Here is a 20014-nt window from a genome sequence, read left to right on the forward strand (position 1 = left end):
TGGTTCCGTTGTGTTGTGTGTGGTTGCTGGTGAGTATTTGCTTCAGGTTGGGGGGCTGTCTCCAAGCAAGGACTGGCCTGTCTCCCAGGATCTGTGAGAGTGATGGGTCGTCCTTCAGGATAGGTTAGATCCTTGATGATGCATTGGAGAGGTTTTAGTTGGGGGCTGAAGGTGATGGCTAGTGGCGTTCTGTTATTTTCTTTGTTGGGCCTGTCCTGTAGTAGGTGACTTCTGGGTACTCTTCTGGCTCTGTCAATCTGTTTCTTCACTTCAGCAGGTGGGTATTGTAGTTGTAGAAATGCATGATAGAGATCTTGTAGATGTTTGTCTTTGTCTGAGGAGTTGGAGCAAATGGGGTTGTATCATAGAGCTTGGTTGTAGACAATGGATCCTGTGGTGTGGTCTGGGTGAAAGCTGGACGACCCATCACTTTCAACTCCTTTCCCCAGGGGCACAAGCTTGGAGAAGCATCTCTCTGCAGAACTCACATTCCACACTAATGCTATACAGTTAAGCATTCTGCCTGGGAGCCTACCTCTAGTCCTGTATGAAACTCCCTAATTGGCACCCTTACCATTGAATGGATGGGAGTTGCTAGCTAACCTGTAGCCAGTGCTTGATGACCTGCAGTGTATTTTCTTCATTTCAGTTTATCCAGCTTGTTAATTCAAAGCTGAGAAACATATTGAGAGTTGAAAAAGCAGGAAAGCTTGTTCTCCTCTTTCAATCTGTGAATAAAATCCAGATTGTGAGAAAATGGGATCTACCAGTTCTTAAAATCATTAAGGTCACAGTGACCAGAAACAATTAATTTAACTGACTGCAGATTCACTAACTTCCTTTGTTTAATAAATCAGTTAGTCTTAAACATAAAACCTGTTTTGATAAACTTACTTTTTTCTTCTGAATCCAGCATATTTAAGGTAGTTGTATTTACTTAAGCAAATTTAAAATGCTGGTTTTGTGCATTTAATTGAATTTCAATTTTCATCTAACTGCAACTTGATACAAATCATAAGTAACAATTATAGTCTCGTAAATATGAACTATTATTCACCATTTTATATCAATAAAATGTATGTTATAGATTTGAAAAAAAGTATGTTAAGCTATATAATGTCCTAAATGTATATAGGTGTAGTGTACCCTCCTTCTTAGCAAAAAGAAATACCAGATTACACCAACTAATGAGAATCAATTTTATCTTCGGGGGGAGAAAACTTTAAAAAAAAAAAAAAAAAAAAAGGGTGGGGGCAAAACAAAATTCAAAATGAATGATTTTAAATCAACCCACCTTCTTCTAAAATAAGACGCGGAGGGCCCAAAACTTAGAGGATGGAAAGGTTGCTTTACATAGAGTCAGGAATTTTCCATACTAGAACAGATCCATCTAGTCCAGTATCCTGTCTCTGACAGTGGCCAGAACTGGATGTTTGAGAAGAGTTAGAAGCCTGCAGTAGGCAGAGGTGGAACGATCTTCCCCCCCATTAGGTCTCATTCTTATCTCTCATAGCCCTGGTCTACACTGGAGGGGGGGATCGATCTAAGTTACACAACTTCAGCTAAGTGAATAACTTAGCTGAAGTCGACATACTTAAATAGACTTACCGTGATGTCTCCACTGCGGTGAATCAACTGCTGCCACTCCCCTGTCGAGGGCGCTGGAGTACATGAGTTGACAGGAGAGCGCTCGGGGGTCGATTTGTCTAGACTAGACACGATAAATGGATCCCTGCTGGATCGGTCGCTGCCTGTAGACATTTAGTTGCATCCTTGCTGCATGAATCTCTCTCTCTCTCCCCATAAAGAAAAGGAGTACTTGTGGCACCTTAGAGACTAACAAATTTATTAGAGCATAAGCTTTCGTGAGCTACAGCTCACTTCATCGGATGCATCCGATGAAGTGAGCTGTAGCTCACGAAAGCTTATGCTCTAATAAATTTGTTAGTCTCTAAGGTGTCACAAGTACTCCTTTTCTTTTTGCGAATACAGACTAACACGGCTGCTACTCTGAAATCTCTCCCCATACTGTTTTTAGCATTAGCTCTAACAACTCTGGATATTCTTGTTGTTCATATAAATATCCAATCTCTCCTTGAATCTTGCTAAATTCTTGGCCTAAATTGCATCCTGTGAGCATGAATGACACATTGTGTGAAAAAGTTTTTTCTTTTATTAGTTTTGAATTTGCCACTGTAGCCCATAATGCTAGCTTAGCACCATCTTTCAATTTAATTGAATGTCCCTTGTGCTGGTGTTCTGAGACAGGGCCAAGAGACTTTCCTGACCCACGCATTCAGATCATTCATTATGTGATATAACTTTATCATGTCTCCTTTCTAATATAAATAAACGCATTCCTTTCAGTCCTTTCTCATGAAAGTTTTTCTGTGCTCCCTATTTATTCTCAAGGCCCTTCTCTGAACCCTCCGTATGTGGTGACCTCTACTGCACATAGTACTCTAGATGAGGGTGTGTTACCAGCACAGCTTCTTCCAGGTTCCAAAATAAACTGCCACATGCAGTGCCTTTCAAGGAGGTTTAGTTTCTTAAGTAAATAGATAATCCTTCAACTCAGTCCTCACTTTCAAGTTTCATCCCGCTCAGGGACCTCTGGCAGCTTCCCACTTCAGATCAGCTCTGCCTCCTCTCTGGGACGGCAGCCTCCTGGCTCCAGGCAGCCCACCACAGCTCTACTCTGCTGTAGTTTTCCCACCTCAGGCACAGGTGCATAAGTAAGGGTGCTCCTGCTGTGTGCTCGCTGTGTCCCTGATAGGACTCTGCTTTAGAGTTGCCAACTTTCTAGTCACACACAACTGAACACCCTAGCCCTACCCCTTCCCCAAGACCCCGCCCCTCTCACTGCATTCCCCCTCCCCCAGGGGCTCGCTTCCCCCACCCTCACTCACTTTCACTGGGCTGAGGCAGGGGTTTGGGGTGCAGGAGCGGGTGAGAGCTCTAACTGAGGATGTGGGCTCCAGGGTGGGGCCAGAACTGAGGGGTTCAGGGTACAGGAGGGGGCTCCAGGCTGGGGGGTGGGGCCAAGGGATTCAGAGTGCAGGAGGGGGCTGTGGGTGGAGGCAGGAAGTTGGGATGTGGGAGGGGGTTAGGGCTCTGGGCTGGGGGTGCTGGCTGTGGGGTGGGGCGGAGGGTGAGGGATCCAGGATATGGGAGGGGGTTGGAGTGCAGGGGAGTGAGGGTTCTGGGCTGGGGGGAGGAGGCTCTGGGCAGGTGCTGGGGATGAGGGGTTTGGGGTGCAGGAAGATGCTCTGGGTTGAGGGGGGTCAGGGCTAGGGTAGGGGGTTGGGGCTCAGGGCTCGTGGTTGGGGCCTGGGCTTACCTCAGGCAGTTCACAGTCCGCAGCGTAGTGGGGCTAAAGCAGGCTGGCTGCCTGTCTTGGCAGCGGCACTGCGCATGCCCAGGAAGCAGCCAGCAGGTCCGGGTCCTAGGTGGCGGGGGGGTGGGGGGAGGAGGCTCCACCCACCACTCTCACTCGCAGGCACTTCCCCTCTCTCCCCCTTCAGCTCCCATTGGCTAGGAACTGGCCAATGGGAGTGCAGAGCTGGTGCCTGGGCAATGCGTGGAGCCGCGTTGGGGGAGCCCCCCACCTAGGAGCCGGACCTGCTGGCTGCTTCTGGGGTGCAGCACAGAGCCAGGACAGGTAGGGACTAGCCTGCCTTAGCACTGCAGCACCACTGACCGGACTTTTAATGGCCCGGTTGGCAGTGCTGGCCAGGGTTCCTTTTCAACCAGGTGTTCCGGTCGGAAACTGGACACCTGGTCACCCTACTCTGCTTTCACAAGAAGTGTGCGTGCTTGTGCACGCTTCGTGGGCAAGTGCAGTGTTGTAGACAGACCAGTGGTATGAAGTGTAAAGCAATGCAAGAAGGGGACTGGTACCAATGGGCAAAAGAAACTAAAAGAGATAAGGGGGATTGACAGCCAGTGGTTTGGGAGTTGTAAAAGGAGACAGTCTCAAATCAGTCTTTCTGATTGTGCTGGCACAAACTCTTTCACTCTGGATCATAGTAGTGGGTGGAGGAAGTGGGGAAGACAGATTAGCATACCTTTTAAAATGGCTGGGACCTGTGCTCACAACTTGAGTCTGTAAAACATTGAAATATCCCTCTTTCTTGGTACTGGTGCTTTTCCAGGCATTGAAGGAAGCATTGAAAGCTTAATCAAGGGCTTACATGAGTTAACTAGGATGTGGGCACAAGTGTGCAGGGGTTTTCACAACAATTTTTTTTTGGTGGCCTCAGTGTAGCCACCAATTCTTGCTGCTGGCCGCTCTGGCAAATTTGTGCTAAGATGCTTAACTTTGGAAAAACAAATAAATATATGTGTTCAAATCATTGTAATTTATTTATGTAGAGTTTTTGTTTTTGTTTTGCAGACTCAATAATAAAAATGAAAAGGAGTACTTGTGGCACCTTAGAGACTAACAAATTTATTTGAGCATAAGCTTTCGTGAGCTACAGCTCACTTCGTTGGATCCGATGAAGTGAGCTGTAGCTCACGAAAGCTTATGCTCAAATAAATTTGTTAGTCTCTAAGGTGCCACAAGTACTCCTTTTTCTTTTTTGCGAATACAGACTAACACGGCCGCTACTCTGAAACCAATAATAAAAATAGCACCCTCTATATGTAAAAACATATGTATGCTATTCTTTATTTGCTCCAACTACCTCCCACAAACCATCCCCCTTGGGGCCCTGCTGCCTTCCTCCCTCCATTTCCCCAATCTCCCTTCCACAGTCTCACACCCCAGACCCATCCTGGTCCTTGCCTCTTGACCATGGCACACTGTGCTGTCAGCTGCTGAAGCCCTGCCAGAGCCCTGGAGGCTGAAGCCCAGAGTCCCGCCGCCAGAAGCCGGGAGTGGGAGCACTGGGGTCAGAAGCCCAGAGCCCTGGAGGCACGAACCCTGGGGCGGGAGCCAGAGCCTGGGAGTGGGAGCTTGGGCGTGAATCCCACCACTGGAGCGTGGAGGCCAAAGCCTGAGCCCCCACCACTCCCAAGAAGGTGGGTTGGAACTCACCAGCCACCTGTGGAATCCAAGGTTTCTCCTGTATCCTGCACATCATCCCCACACCTCTGCAGAGGCACTGCCTGGACCTCTAAGGATGCTGTGCAGTGCAGGGCACCAGTCCCCAGCTGGCGGTGCCAGCAAACACCAAGACAGCACCTCCAGGACAACAGCTGAACACTGGAAGGAGGGGCTGCTGCTTTGCCTTTTCCCCCATTCTCCACACAGGAGGCTGTCGTGGCCACAGAAGAATTCCCCGGTAGCCGCATGTGACCACATTTGAGAAATGCTGATCTGATGCCTTAAATTGCGGGATGGGGTGTCAGGGGTATTGACTTGCCTCTGGAGGGAGCTACCCTGATCTCCAAGCAGTTGTCTATGAACAGCCTTGTGTGCTGGGACAAGGGGAATGAGATCCCAAGCTGTGTGTCTGTTAAAGGAGAAAGTGTGTCTGGCTCTTCTTTGTCTGTGGAGCAGACAGAAGGGGCCTTTCAGCCTGTGATGCTTGAGAATAGTGCAGTTGTCTCAGAGTTGGTTCTGGATTTAGCTAAAGACCAGGAAGGGAATGGTCCTAAGTTTGTGTCTGCTAGGGAGAATGGCACTGTAACTAGGTCGCATCCAGTTAGTGTCTATGTAAAATCACAGAGACCAGACAATTCTGATGCTCGTATTTTGCCTGTTGCTAGTGTGTTGCTGGGAAAGGGTGTAGCAACTCTTTCTAATCAGGGTGAGATCCTAGCCAGGGCACAAAGAGAACAGAAATGTGATTTGATTGTGTTACCTACTGAGGGTGTGGAAACCTGTAGCAAAAAGGAAAAGATTCCTTAACTTGTGTGTGGCAAAGGGAAGGAGAATGCTTCTAACCTTTTATCTAGGAAGTCTTAAATTGGCCTGAAAGGGGATTATGTAGGAATCCGCCTGATGGGCCAGAGATAATTCTGGATGTAAGTGAGACTAGAAAGAGTCTGTTGTTGCTCAGGAAAGTGTTTCTCTAGAGCAAGCTCTAGGTAAAGAGGGTAAGGGCAGAATTTCTGTAAAGGATGAACTGTTGCATAGAAAAGCCCCTAGGGAAAGGAATCCTCATGGTAGTCTTTGCAAGCAGTTTACTGCAACTGAAGGGTGTGAAAGTGATTTAATCAAGAAAGTTTCAGTTCCTAACAGCCAGAAATTTTCTGTTGTGAATGAAGCCACTGACTTTCCTGTTGAAAGATCCAGTGTGGATAGCTTTGAGAAGGTCTCAGATGAAGTGAAAGCTGTTAAGAAAGGGAGTCATGGAAAATATTTCTGTCCTCCAGGAAGCATTATGTGACTGGAAAGTGGTACTCCTCGCTCCTGCTTGCAGATAAAAGGTCCTGTAGGAAACTTGCTCAGTTGAAAGTGGTCTAGGTGGGATTTAGCTCTGGATATGATCAGTGTGTCCTCACTAATGACTGATGATGTATCCAAAGATTATGGTGATGGTGTAATTTGTCCAAACCCACCCTGGGCTGACCCGTCTCAGGCATATTCCACGTGTAGGAAAATCCAACATATCTTGCTTATATAACCTGTTAAAATAAGTTAGTTAAGAAGAGACACTAGCAGAATTGGAAGAACAATTGTTCTGATGATTCCTTCCAAAAAGAATATGCTGTGCTTTGCATTATTTTTAATGAGGCTTTTTACTCCTCAGCCCCACAATCTGCATTTTATAATGTTGTTGTTGTTTTACATATATAGGGTGATATTCAAATCTATTCATTTCCTTTAAGTTCATAAAGAAGGAGACAACATTTTGATAAAATGTAGATAAAATCCGCTCGTGGGTAAATAGTTCCTCTTTTCTTAGGCAATGCAAAGTTTTTCTTAACATAGGAATTTTTAACAGTGATTTATTCTACAATAAATTATCCAAATTCTATTGGACAAGTAGTGTTGTAGGTTACCTTGGGTTTATGTTGGAATAACCAGAATTTGACTCTAGGGGTCAAATCTACACTTAAATATGTAGGAGTATCACCCTTTGAACCTATCCTGCTCTTGATTTCTCTCCCCCCCCACCCTCCCCTCATCGCCCTGTTGACTTTACTGTTTTCAATTTATTCAGTGCAAGTAGGATTCCATACAGGCCTAGGAGCCTATACTCTCAGGTCCTAATGCAGAATTAGGGGTCTTAGATCATAAACTCCTTAAGACAGAAAATTAAGGTCAATTTGTTAATAAAACACCAGTCAAACCTGTAGTGTTATATAATGTTCATACTGGGAGGGGGAAAAAACTACAGGAATCAAGTCTTGTACAGGACAAGGGGCAGATCAATAGCAGCATGTGAACAGAAGGTTCAAAAGTCAGAGACCTTCAGGGGGTAAGCACTAAAGATTAGTTAAATTGAGCAGTGACAGGAGAAGTTTTATTTTATATATTTTATTTTAGTACACATAGTTACAGGGCTTTACTGAGTCACATTTCAGACTAGCCAGACTAACAGTTAGCATTGTTTCTGGATCTATCCTAGTTCCCTCAGCATTCCTGATTATCTTTTGTTGTCTTTCATTCTCACTGCAAATGGCCTATTGTTGCTCTGAGATAAACAGATCCCTTCTAATACTTTATTGTCCTGATGTATTCCACCATTTCTCCCCTCCCTTCTTTGTATACAACCCATAAGATTGGGTTCCATATTTCTTTAAACTTTTCTGAATCTTTCCTCTACCTTTCTTATCAGCGAGGTGCAACACGTCCTTGTCCTATTCAACTCCTTTCTCTATTCTGAGTGCACCTTTGAGCGCTTGACAGACTGTTGCTGCTTTCTGTGTAATCATTCCATACCACTGCAACCACTTTTGCCATGTCCTTCTCTGTAATCTGTAACCACCACCATCTCTATCCATTTTTATTTTTTTTATGCTAAAGTAATCTTCCGCATCTGCTGTTCGGACCATGTCACTCTGACACACTTCACAAGCTTCCTCTCACCATCCATGTCATTTTCAAGCTCCTTGTCCTTGACTAAGCTATGCACAAGTTAATTTTGTTTCTTATTAGTAAGGATACAATATTGTCACTGAGGTCATGGGATTCCATGACTTTAATGGACTCCATGACTTCTTTAGCTTCAGCCCTGCTGCAATGGTGGGACTGGAGCAGCTGTCTGCCCTCGCCGCAGGAGCAGCAACCAGGCTTGGGTCAGCGGCCAGCGGTCAGCCCCTAAGGCTGGAGCAGTGGCTGTGGCCGGACTGGCGCAGAAGCAGTGACCAGTGCTGGTGCTGGAACAGGAGCTGGCAGGAGTGCTGGAACAGTTTTTATAGTGGGGGTGCTGAGAGCCGTAGAACCAAACTGTAAATTCATAGAATCATAGAATATCAGGGTTGGAAGGGACCCCAGAAGGTCATCTAGTCCAACCCCCTGCTCAAAGCAGGACCAAGTCCCAGTTAAATCATCCCAGCTAGGGCTTTGTCAAGCCTGACCTTAAAAACCTCTAAGGAAGGAGATTCTACCACCTCCCTAGGTAACGCATTCCAGTGTTTCACCACCCTCTTAGTGAAAAAGTTTTTCCTAATATCCAATCTAAACCTCCCCCATTGCAACTTGAGACCATTACTCCTCGTTCTGTCATCTGCTACCATTGAGAACAGTCTAGAGCCATCCTCTTTGAAACCCCCTTTCAGGTAGTTGAAAGCAGCTATCAAATCCCCCCTCATTCTTCTCTTCTGCAGACTAAACAATCCCAGCTCCCTCAGCCTCTCCTCATAAGTCATGTGCTCTAGACCCCTAAATTGTGTAAGTGATAGAAACCACTTCAAGCCAGGGGATGCAGCAGCACCCCTAGTTCCAGCACCTATGGGGGCTGGGTTAGCCATCAGGGTCAGAGCAGCTGCCAGCTACCAGCAACTCCCCCTCCCAGTACAACACACCCATCCAGTCCCGTCCCCCCCCAGACTGTACCTCCCCAGTTCCCTCCTCTCCCCTTCCCCGGGAATATCCTCTATTTGGGAATCTCTGTATGGTAATCCTAGGGGGACAAGGTGGAAAAATAAGAATTGATTAAAAGACCAAAGGGGCAGAATTTTCCCTCCAAGATGTGCCCAGCTGGCACATGTGACACAGCCAGGTGGAGGCACCCAACAAACTACTTTCAATGGGCTGGGTACATAAGAAAAGAATATCAAAACAAGTTTTGCTTTTAAAACTAACTGATTTATTAAAGAAAAGCAGTTGTATCAGCTGTTAGTGAATTGAACAAATTGTTTCTGTGGTCATCATGCCCTTCAAGCTTTTACAAAAAGAAAAGGAGTACTTGTGGCACCTTAGAGCTCAAATAAATTTGTTAGTCTCTAAGGTGCCACAAGTACTCCTTTTCTTTTTGCGAATGCAGACTAACACGGCTGCTACTCTGAAATCTGTCTTCAAGCTTTTAGTAGATCTTATCCTCTCACACCTAGGGCAGGCCTTCACTACCTGCTGGATCAGCAGGTAGCGATAGGTCTATCGGGGATCGATTTATTGTCTCGTCTAGACACGATAAATCAATCCCCGAACGCTCTCCCCGTCGACTCCGGAACTCCACCTCCGGAACTCCACCTCGCCGCCGTCCTCACGGCCGGGTAAGTCAATGTAAGATACACCGACTTCAGCTACATAATTCGCGTAGCTGAAGTTGCGTATCTTAGGTCGACCCCGCCCCCGTGTAGACCAGGGCCTAGGTTTTATGCATAGATTGTAAGAAGAAAACAAGCATCCCTGCATTTTCAATTCCAGATTGGTTTCTTAGCTTTGAATGAAGTAGTTATTGAATTGAACTAGTTGAATAAACTGAAAGAAAGAGAATTCTCTCTGCACCTACAAGAGGCTACTGGTGTCAAAAGCTGGTTTAGCAGTTCAACAAATCCTGGTTGCAGGTGCTTAGCCAGTGACTTTAATCAGCTCAGTGATTTGATAGGAAACTTGCTATTTAATTTTTAAATTTAATTTAAATGATTTTAATAGATTATAGTAAATTTAGGTCTTAACATAGATTGTCATAATTTAAAATTAAATTTTAAATAGGTTTATTTTTAAAAATAAAACTAATATTTCATTTAAATCAGATTTAAATAAAAAATCAATTTTTAAAAATTCATTGTTTGTTTTTTATCTACCCTGCTTAAGGCATTAGCCTGGGACTTGGGGAACCTGATTCTGCCACAGACTTCCTTAGGCAAGTCGCTTAGCCTCTCTGAGCCTCAATTCCCCATCTGTTTTAAAAACAAATCAGGAATAATAGCACACACCCAGCACACAAGGGTGTTGTGAGGATAAATCTATTAAAGAACCTGAGCACCTCACAGTCCATGGTAATGGAGGCCATTATATATAACTAAGGTAGATTTCTTGCTAGGCTTCCCTTGTTCTCTGTGCTTCTGCCAAGCTTCCTTTCTAGTCTCATCTCTGTTTCCTTCTCCCACTCTCGCCTTCCTTGCTGTCCTTTAGGTGTTGTTGTTTTCATAAGCCACCCTGGTTGAAGATCAATGTATTTGATCTGAATTTTGTGTGTTCCTTTCCAGGGCATGTAAATACTCCCATGATATCTTCACGGATGAAAACCGAAAAGTGCTGAAGACCCATGAAGTCAGTGGCCTCAACGAGAATGAGCTGCGGGTCCTGCTCCTCCAGAATGACCCTTTCCTCCTGCCTGATGTGAGTCATACTGATTTCTTAAGGAAAGGCTCTTTGCTAAATAGGGATGGAAGAGGTGAGATATGATGATGAAGCTGAAGCATGTAATTGGATGTCAGGGAACCTAGATTTTTTTTTTTCCTTTGCAACTGATTCACTGTATGATTAAATCATCACTCTCTGACTTAGTTTCCATGGCTATGTAAATTGGAGATAAAAATACCTACCGTGAAGGGCTGTTGGGAAGCCTTGTCTACATTACTAGTGCATTGCCAGGATAGCTGTACCAGCGTGTAGACAGGCCGTACGCCAACGGGAGTTTGTTTTTGTTTGTCAGCATAGTAACACAACTTCTCTGAATGACCTTAACTAGGCTGACAGAAGCCCTCCTCTGTTGGCATAGCTGTACCTGTGGTGGAGGTTTGGTAGCCTAGTTATGTTGGCTGGAGGGGGGGGGGGGAGGGCGTGCATGCATGTTTTTTCACACCCCTGACTTGCAAAGCTGTGCCAATGAAACTTTGTGGTATAGACCTAGGCTTACTGATGTTTTTGTAAAATACTATTTTGCTGGAGGGTGTTTGGTGGCTACGAGCAGGCATGTCTTTGAACTATAGGTGAGCACGGAGGCTGCTGGGCACATTAGCTACCCTTCATTCAAGGTAAATGGAAGAAGCAATTAAACTCATTTTATGGAGTAAGAGAGCTGGGAACAGTGGATGCCACCATTCAAGGGACTTGGCTACATGCAAGGCTGATCAGAAGCTGAGCTATGTGGATGGCAGGGTTTCCCTTGGGAGCTGATTGCAAACACAGGGCCTACCTAGTCTGAAACAGACAAGACAAGAAAAAGGTAGGAGACAGCCAAGGAAGCACTGGTATGTGGCCCTGGGAGGAAGCCAAGAGAGCATCTTTTGGGCAGCCTGCTGGCTGGAAAGCGGCTTGGAATTGTGAATAAGGAAACTGCCTGCTGTTTGTTCCTGCTGTGTTCAGAAAAACAGGATGTTGGGCACATTCTTTGTAAATAAACAGGGTTGCACCCTATAAGACACATTCTGACTCCCATCATCTATTTCTCTTCCTAATGGAAACAATCTGCAAGCTCCAAATATTGACTGACTGACTGGGACAAAAAGGCCAACAATACTTTGAAATCCAAAGATGGTTCTGTAAAAATGTTAAGTATTATTGCTTTCTGAAAGCTTACAGTAGGTTTGGATTAGAGGGGAAAGGTGGTGGTAAGGCAGGGAGTTTGCTTACATCTTATTCAGTATTGAAGTTATGCAAGGAAATGATGACAGAAAAGTATCTATTTTTAAAATTATAGTGCCCCTCCTAGAATAGAAAGGGTCATTTTTAGGGCTGTCCAACACCCTAACAACAACAAAAAAGCCCAAGGATTTCCACCTCTTTAATCCAAATTTTACAGTTAGTATTCAACCCATATAAACCAGATCATGAACGCTTTTCCTGTGTAGCCATCTCCATAAATTCAGCCATCTTGCAAAACAAAAAGGGGTTGTGCTGAAGATGCAATGGACAATGAATATGCACTCACTTGAGGTAGAAACATATTTGAATTTTTTAGCTCCTTGGAAAGAATATCATTATTTGCATACAAATAACTTGCTCTTGGGGGAATTCTGCACCACTTGCACAATGCAGAATTTTGCAGAAGTTAATGTTGTGCGTGCAGAATTTCCTTTCCCCCACAGAAATGGGCTGCAGTGCTACTCGCCACCACTGGACTTGGAAGAGCCCAGCTTGCACTTAGAAGACACTGCTGTGGGGAAGGAAAGGGAGTTAGAGGGTTCCTGGCAGCTGCAGTTCCCAGCATGCCCTGAGGGAAGCAGAGGGCGGCACACAAGAAACTCTGTGGGAGCCTGGGACCGAGCATCAGGCTGTTTACTCCCTCCCCCAGAGCCCAGGGATCCAGAGGAGGGAGTGGGTTTCTGTGCTGGGGGAGCCACGGCTTGACTCTGGGGAAGAGGGGTTCAGGTATCTGGCCCCCTGGCTGGCTCTGGGCAGGGGGAAGGGGACAGAGAAACGGGAACTGGGTTGTTATAGTTACTTTAATTCTCTAGTTCTGGGGGAATTTTTGTGTGTCGGTATTCTTACAGACATACTTGCTGACAGGTATTTTGAAATAAATTACCCAAATAATTGAAACTGGCTTGATTATATAATGTTGTTTTGACAAATAAAATGTGCAGAATTTTAAAATATTGTGTGCAGAATTCTTAATGTTTTGGCACATAATGCCCCCAAGAATAATATCTGCTTTTACGTATCCTCCCCACCACATTTTAATTCTTACTGTGACCATAGAAACAAAGGCTGGAACAAGCCTGATGCAGTGTCTTCAATCAATTCCCTGCCATTGCAAAGGCCTTCGGTATGGGGCCCACAGGAGTTCAGTTTCCTGAGGACTCAAATGCTTTGGTCTAATTAAAGTCAATGGGGTTTCTGAGCCAAAATTTATGTTTTGTGCTATGCAGCAAATCAGACTAGATTATCTAATGGTCCCTTCTGGCCTTGGAATCTCTTAAACAAGCAGCAACCAAGACCGGGACAGAAACATGAAGACAAACCACACCACACCCCTTTCAACAAACACATTTATGAATGAGCTAAGATACCAGCACCTAGTCTATTTACTATTAATGAGCTTGAAATCCTAGAATAATTGTGAGTCTCATGGATTTAACGCTCTTTATCCTTTTTTGACCTTAATTTGTCTCCAGAGACTTGTTATGTGTGCTTTGTTTGTCATCTGGGTGAGAGATGTGCAGTTGTATTTCCCTGGTTACTTTATCTCCTTGATGCTGTGTTTACATTTCCTGTGGCAACTAAGTCAGATGATTTGCCTGCAGTTTTCCTCTTGTGTGGTAACTGATGCCATTAATTTATTTTGTACAAATTTTGTGTAATTGCAACTTGTGAAGGATAGACTGTACGCTAGCATGATGTCGGGTTTCCCCTCTGCATACAGCCACAGCTTCTCCAGTATATAGTCATGATCTCCAACAATTCCAGTCCTGGCCTATAGAGACATACACACATCTGCCAAAGCAAAAATCAAATCCAACATTGTGTAAGGATATTCCTAGTTGGAACTGGAATTCATGACTCTTCCACTGGTCTCTGTCAGTTTCTGGAGGACACTAGTCCCCAGAATCCCTATGCAATGATTGACTGGTTGAGCCATTCCAAAATCTAGTTGTCAGCTGAAAACAGTTAAGATTTTTTTCCCCTGTAACTTCTGCTAAGGATACTTTTTTCAAAATGGGAGGCTTCAATAAATGTCTGTTGAGGCATGAATGTCTGTTATCCTGGTGCCGGAGTCATTTTAAAGCACTGTAAAAGGTTGATTGACATACAAGAGAAGCAGTTTTGTGAGTAAATAAGGTGATGGAGTGAGAAGGGGAACTGCTAAAGAGGGGAGAAGTGAGTCTGAGATGGGAAAGTGACAGAAACACTAAAATGTCTTGTGTCTAGCAGGGGAAGGTGGGGAAGAGAGATCCTCCTATCTGGAGAGGGGAAAAACAAGTAGCAGTGAGCTTCTACACAGAAAATACTGAGGGTCTTCTAGCGCTGTACGTAGGCAGTCAAATCAGACATGTACCACTCCAAGCCTAACAGTTTTCTCTATACCGAGCAGGCCTGGGTCAGGCTTCCAAAAATCCGTGAATCATTCCAGCTTTTCTGGTTTGTATACAGCCCACATCAGTGAGCATCTTCTGAAAGTGTATTAATAATTATAAGAGTTAGATAATTTATTATAGAGCTCTTCATCTAGAGCTCAGAGCACTTTACAAAGGAGTACAAGTATCATTACTTTACAGATGGAAAAACTGAGGCACCGAGAGGGGAGGTGACTTGCCCAGTATCACCCAGCAGGCCAATGGCAGAGCCGGAATGTCTCCTGAGTCCCAGTCCAGTGCTCTATCCATTAGGCCAGTGGTATGCAAATTGGAGGGTGCACCCCCACCCTTGGGGTGCGGGAGACACAAGAGATTCTCTGGGGAGTGTGAAGAAACTGGAATCCTGCAGGGCCTACTGCTGTAATAGCAGGAGCAGGGTACAAATAGAGTGGGTATTGTGGGGTGGGATGGAATCAGGATTAAAAAAATAGTCGTCCTGTGCCGCAAACAACACCTATGCCCTGGCCAGCAGCTGCTGCTCTCCCTCCTGCCAGCTCTCAAGGCAGCTCTGCCACTAGCAGCAGTGCAGAAGTAAGGGATTACTTCAGATTACAAGCAATGGAGGGGGAGGGGTGTGACAAATTCCATGAATTTTAAGGGGGGTGTGGTGACTGGAAAAGTTTGTGCGCCACTGCATTAGGCCATTCTGCCATTAAGTAAGAAGAGTAGCTTCTGTCACATGTTTTTTCTGGTTTTTTTGTTTTCTTTTGTTTTTTGTTTTTCCCCCTCTTCCACTTTCAGGATAAATTGTGTGGGGATTTCTTTAGGCAGTCTCTACACAAAGGAAGTTTTGTAGAAATGTCTTGCCCTTGGAGCAGAAGATGGTTCCAATATCCTGTGGAATTTTATTGTTTAGTCGTGGAATGGTCTCCAAGAAAGTGTTGTCTCCTGCACGGGCTAGAACATAAGGATGGCCATAATGGGTCAAACCGATGGTCCATCTAGCCCAGAATCCTGTCTTCTGATAGCAGTCAATGCCAGGTGCTTCAGAGGGAATGAACAGAACAGGTAATCATCAAGTGATCCCACCACTAGGCTCACCTTTAGAGTGGAAAGTTCCTTTCTGCCAGAGGAGCAGAGCTTTCAGCTGCGGTTGTGGGTATCCTGGGCCCAAGTCATTGAGTGCTCCCTCTGTTCAGTGAGCAGACAGAAAACAAGGATAATGCATCTCAAAATGTACTCTTAGTTTATTTTGGCAATATTAGTTTTCTCTCTAATTATTTGATGTACTATTTAACTCTTTACAGTAACATACTCTAGTCCTACTTGGCATTTTCTAGCACTTTTCCCATCCAAGGATCTTGATACGAGATCTTGGTAAGAGACAGAATAGCATTCTGTGTTAAGTAGGGAGACAACATCATTTGTGTATGAATTGTAAGGTGTAGCTCACTTACTTCTCAGTCCAACATAAGAAAGACCTAGAAAAAGTGTAGAACAAACCTGTTAAAAATGCAGTCATCCAAGCAAAAAGGAGGCTTGGCTTTTGCAGATTAGAATTTCATGTTTTTAATTACTGTAACATCTAGGAGCCTTAGTCATGGATCACAGGACCCCATTCTGCTAGGCGCTGCTCAGAGAAAAAGACAGACCCTGCCTCAAGAAATGATACACTTTTACAACATATTGTAAACTGAGTGAGGCAGGGGCCATCTTTTGTTCTGTATTTGTAAAGCATCTAACACAATGGGTGCCTGGTCCGTGACTGGTGCTTCTAGGCCCTACTGCAACACAAATAATAAATATCCTATAAAAAACAATTTGGTGTGGCCAAAAGTGCCGTTTGTTAGAAAGGTTGGCATGCCCTCTGGAAACCTCACACAACTTTGAAATCCATGAAAATGCTTTAAAATGTCTGTTCTGGGTGACCTTCCACTCCAGAAATATGCCCAGGTTACAAAATCTAATTGATTATGGGTTTTGTTTTATTCCCAACTTTTCCATTACAGAATCCGTATGCAGGTTGGGTTAAGAAAAGCCTAATGACTGGAAGGGGGCTGGGGGGAAGTGTTTCTCTCTCTCTCTCTTTTATTCATTTCTCCTTCCTCCCTCCCTCCCCAGGTCTGCCAATACTATAACAAAGGTAGAGGACCGCATGGGACTTGCAGCCAGGAAGACAATTGCAACAAACTTCATGTTTGCCGACATTTCCTCCGAGGAGAGTGTAGGTTTTCTAAGTGCAACAGATCCCACAGGATTCTGGACAGCAATGTGCTGAGGTTGCTGCTAGCAGAAGGATTAAATATTATCATCGCGAAGAACATCCAGGTCATCTGTGATCAGAAGCATACTGAGTTCAGCAAGGTGGTGGGCCAGACGAAAAGTAAGTGTTAACAAACAGGTGTAAATTGTAGCATGAATGATGCTTCCCCCTCTCCCTTGGATGTGTTGGAGGCTATTCTTTTTACCTACATCTTTGTGGGATTTCACCATCCTTTTCTGCTTTCAGTATCTCCCCCACACAACAGAGCTACACCAGTTGGAGATAAAAAGAAAGTAAGTGCTGGGAATGAAGAAGACATTGGACCTAGGCCCACTTCCACTACACCAGCAACTAAATCATGTGAGTTTACCTCTAAAGGTAAAACTATACATGTGCCAGTTAATTTGTATGTTGAACCATCTTTTCTGCTTTCCCATTTCCTTAATTCTTGAGCGTAGGCTGGGTATTGACATTCACTCCTCCTCTGCCTTCGTGCTCACAAGAATGGATCAAACAGTGCTAGACCCTACCACAGAGCGTGCATTGGAGAGCATTTCTAGGCAATATGTATCAGTATCTTTTCATACACAATAGATCCCTGGCCAGTGATTGTTGTACAGGAAGCTGCTACTGAGGGCTAGTAATAGAATTTCAATTTCACTCGCTGGAATGAGCATGTTCTTTTGTAACAATTACTAATAATAGATAAGTAGGATGGTGGTGGGAAAAATACAGTTTATTTGCATTGAACATTAAGGCCAGGTCATGTGCTCGTGTAAACCAGTATAATTCCATTGAAGTCAACCAGGGAGGATCCAATCGAGTGGCTGCTTTTTGTTGTGTTATGATGTGGATCACGGTAGGGTGGAGGAGTGCTAGAGCAACACCCAGAGCTGAGAAGTGATTGGAGCGAAGATAAAGGCACAGATCTTTTTTGCCTGTAAACTACTAGGAGCTAGTAGAGCCTATTGCAGAGTCCTGCTCTCTCCCTTCCCACCTTTTTTTCCTCCCCTTGAGGCTGAAGATTTCTTTGTTTTTAATTTCCATTATAGTCCATGTGTTGATGGTTTGGCAGCTTGTTAGTATGCCAGTTAAATCATCCCACATTGTGGTTTACTGTTTTGGATCTCTGTTCTCAACAAGTAGAATATATAAAATATAGTTATACATCTTTATTAGCTGAGAAGTTGTGTTGAAGCCCACTCTGGAATATGAATAATGTAGTGTAGAGAGAGAGCCTGGAACACAGGACCTGGTGCAAGACGTGCGGCCTGAACAGGCAGCAAAGTCAGGCCATGTATCGAAGCAGATGCTTACGAGTTCACTGACCGGTACTTGGCAATGGTATAGCTAGTGTTGCTAAAGCACAGGCACTCTTAAGAAGTACAAGGCACTGGGTATTCATACGCAACTTATTTGTGTCAATGTATAAAAGAGAAATCATAGGAGGGGCATCTTTGCCCAACCTAAGGGACAGCAGAGACTCCTGCTGCTGACTGACCTGGTCCCATTGTCATGGGCATACATGTGTTAGTGTACCTGTAGCTCCTATAGGGGCTAGGACTATCCTTCATCGACAATAAACATGGCCGAGCACCTTCGCCACTGAACCAAGTCTGTGGTCTTTCTGGGTGGTACTGCTGAGGTCTGCTAAACCAACTACACACAGGGCTGTAACAGAATAAGGAGAGAACACGCACGCGCACACACAGGCCCCAACGCTGGCAACCCCAACGTGGTTTCTCTTTTATACATTGATACAAACAAGTTACATATTAAACTTCTGACGTGATTAGTTACCAGCCTGCACCTTGTACCTGTTAGTTTGAACAAAACATCTCCATCCATTATCCTGTCATCCTTATTTTAGGAAGGTTTGATGCGTTCCTGTACCATCTTCAAGGAGTGTGTTTATGCCATGACTCTGTGTTGAGGTAGGCCTGTGGTAACTTTCTGGAATGTGTTTGCATGAATACCCTGTGTTTAATACTACTTAGGAGTGCCTGTGGTTTAGCAACACTAGCCATACCCACTGCAAAGTTCATGTAATGGACAGTGAACTCATAAGCATCTGCTTTGATATGTGGCCTGACTTTGGTTCACAGTATAGCCTGATTTTGCTGACTGTGGTTCAGGCCTCAGGTCTTACGCCAGGCACTGTGCTCCAGGTACACGCATGCGCGCACGCTCTTTTTCTCCTATAGATAGTAACCACTACTAAACCTCCCTTCCAGGTCCCTGATGTTAATACAAGTGGTGTCAGTTAGTGTTATGTGGGCAGCCCTCACTTGCACCAGGCTCTGAATCCGGCAGCTGCAACCAGCTCCTTACTGCCTCTCGGACAGAACCGAGAATCAAGCCCATCTATTTTTTTTCTGTTGCAGGGTGTTTTGTTGTTTGGCATGAGGAGATATGTTTGATGTGATCTAGACTGTTCTTTCCCACAGGTGTCAAAGCTGTTCCTTCTTCTAACATTTCTGGGAGCAGTGAAATTAAAAAATGTGATGAGATATGCCTGTACTATATCTGGAGGTATTGCAAACATAAAGGTAAGTCTGACTAATAGTATTATCTATCAAATGTCAACAGGAACTGCTTTGTGCAGACTTCATATCTCTGACTAGTAATGGGATATGGAAACTTTCATATCTGGATCACTGGCTCAATGTTGGTAGTAATGATTCTTCATCCCATATCTGATGCCTTCAAGGTGAGTTGGTCTAAAACAGGGACTAAAAGCTGTCACAGTTGTGAAGAGATTCAGAGGAAAAGCTAAAGGCTGACAAGACAAATACTGATGTGCCCTCTCTCTTAGAGGTGGGCCCTCCCAATCAGGAGTCATGCTGGTGGGGCTAGGTGGGGGAAGCTTGCACTGTCGTTGCTTGCATGTTTCTGTGGCTAGAGTAAGTCGGTCTCCAGGGCTGTTAAACCTAATAGTTTTGGTGGGTTAATTTTTTAAAACATAAAAATCAGAGAAAGATGCTGTTGTCAGACTTGAAGCAGAAGTCCTTGTAGACCAGTATCTGGGTCTGATTATAGCCATGTTAATTTCCTATTAAGCCCTTTACCATATGGCCTGCAGTAGCACAACATCTAGTTCCTTTTATATGAACCAGCTGAGTTATGTCAAGTGCTTCAATTACTGATGTTGCTGATTAAAGTTGAAAATACTGAAGTAAGTTGCCTGGGAAGTATTTTTTTGTTTGTTTGTGCCAGACTCGTACTCCAAGAAAGATGTGAAAGATTGTTCTACTAAGGCTCTTTGTCTAATATGTAAGAGTCAAGACAATCCTCGTCCTGTTTTGGTAATAGGATTCTAGCATTTGTTTTTAAAATATTGTGCCTTTAAAGAATTGACCCCTTCTAAGCTTTCCTACATACAGCAAGAAATTAGCTCTGGCCAAGAATGACTAGCCATGACTCCCTCTGGAGTGTCTCAAGGCCAAT

At 44.5% G+C, this 20014-nt stretch overlaps 1 protein-coding gene across 7 annotated transcripts in view; it reads left to right on the forward strand.

The window, feature by feature from the left end:
• LOC119854596 (protein mono-ADP-ribosyltransferase PARP12-like) overlaps positions 1-20014 on the forward strand; it is a 72139-nt gene that overhangs the window by 30548 nt on the left and 21577 nt on the right. For 6 of the 7 annotated variants that reach the window (XR_006281639.1, XM_043515141.1, XM_043515146.1 and 3 more), the window contains exons 2-5: positions 10552-10684; positions 16426-16687; positions 16814-16945; positions 19015-19116. Coding sequence is in view for 6 of the 7 variants with exons in the window: in XM_043515141.1 (XP_043371076.1) it covers positions 10552-10684; positions 16426-16687; positions 16814-16945; positions 19015-19116 (629 nt within the window). In the remaining variant the exon portion in view is untranslated. The remainder of the gene's footprint in view (positions 1-10551; positions 10685-16425; positions 16688-16813; positions 16946-19014; positions 19117-20014) is intronic. The other variant, XM_038399295.2, reaches the window with a different exon arrangement.

The sequence above is a fragment of the Dermochelys coriacea genome, chromosome 1 (genome assembly GCF_009764565.3).
Source record: "Dermochelys coriacea isolate rDerCor1 chromosome 1, rDerCor1.pri.v4, whole genome shotgun sequence".
NCBI classification, from domain to species: Eukaryota; Metazoa; Chordata; order Testudines; family Dermochelyidae; genus Dermochelys; species Dermochelys coriacea.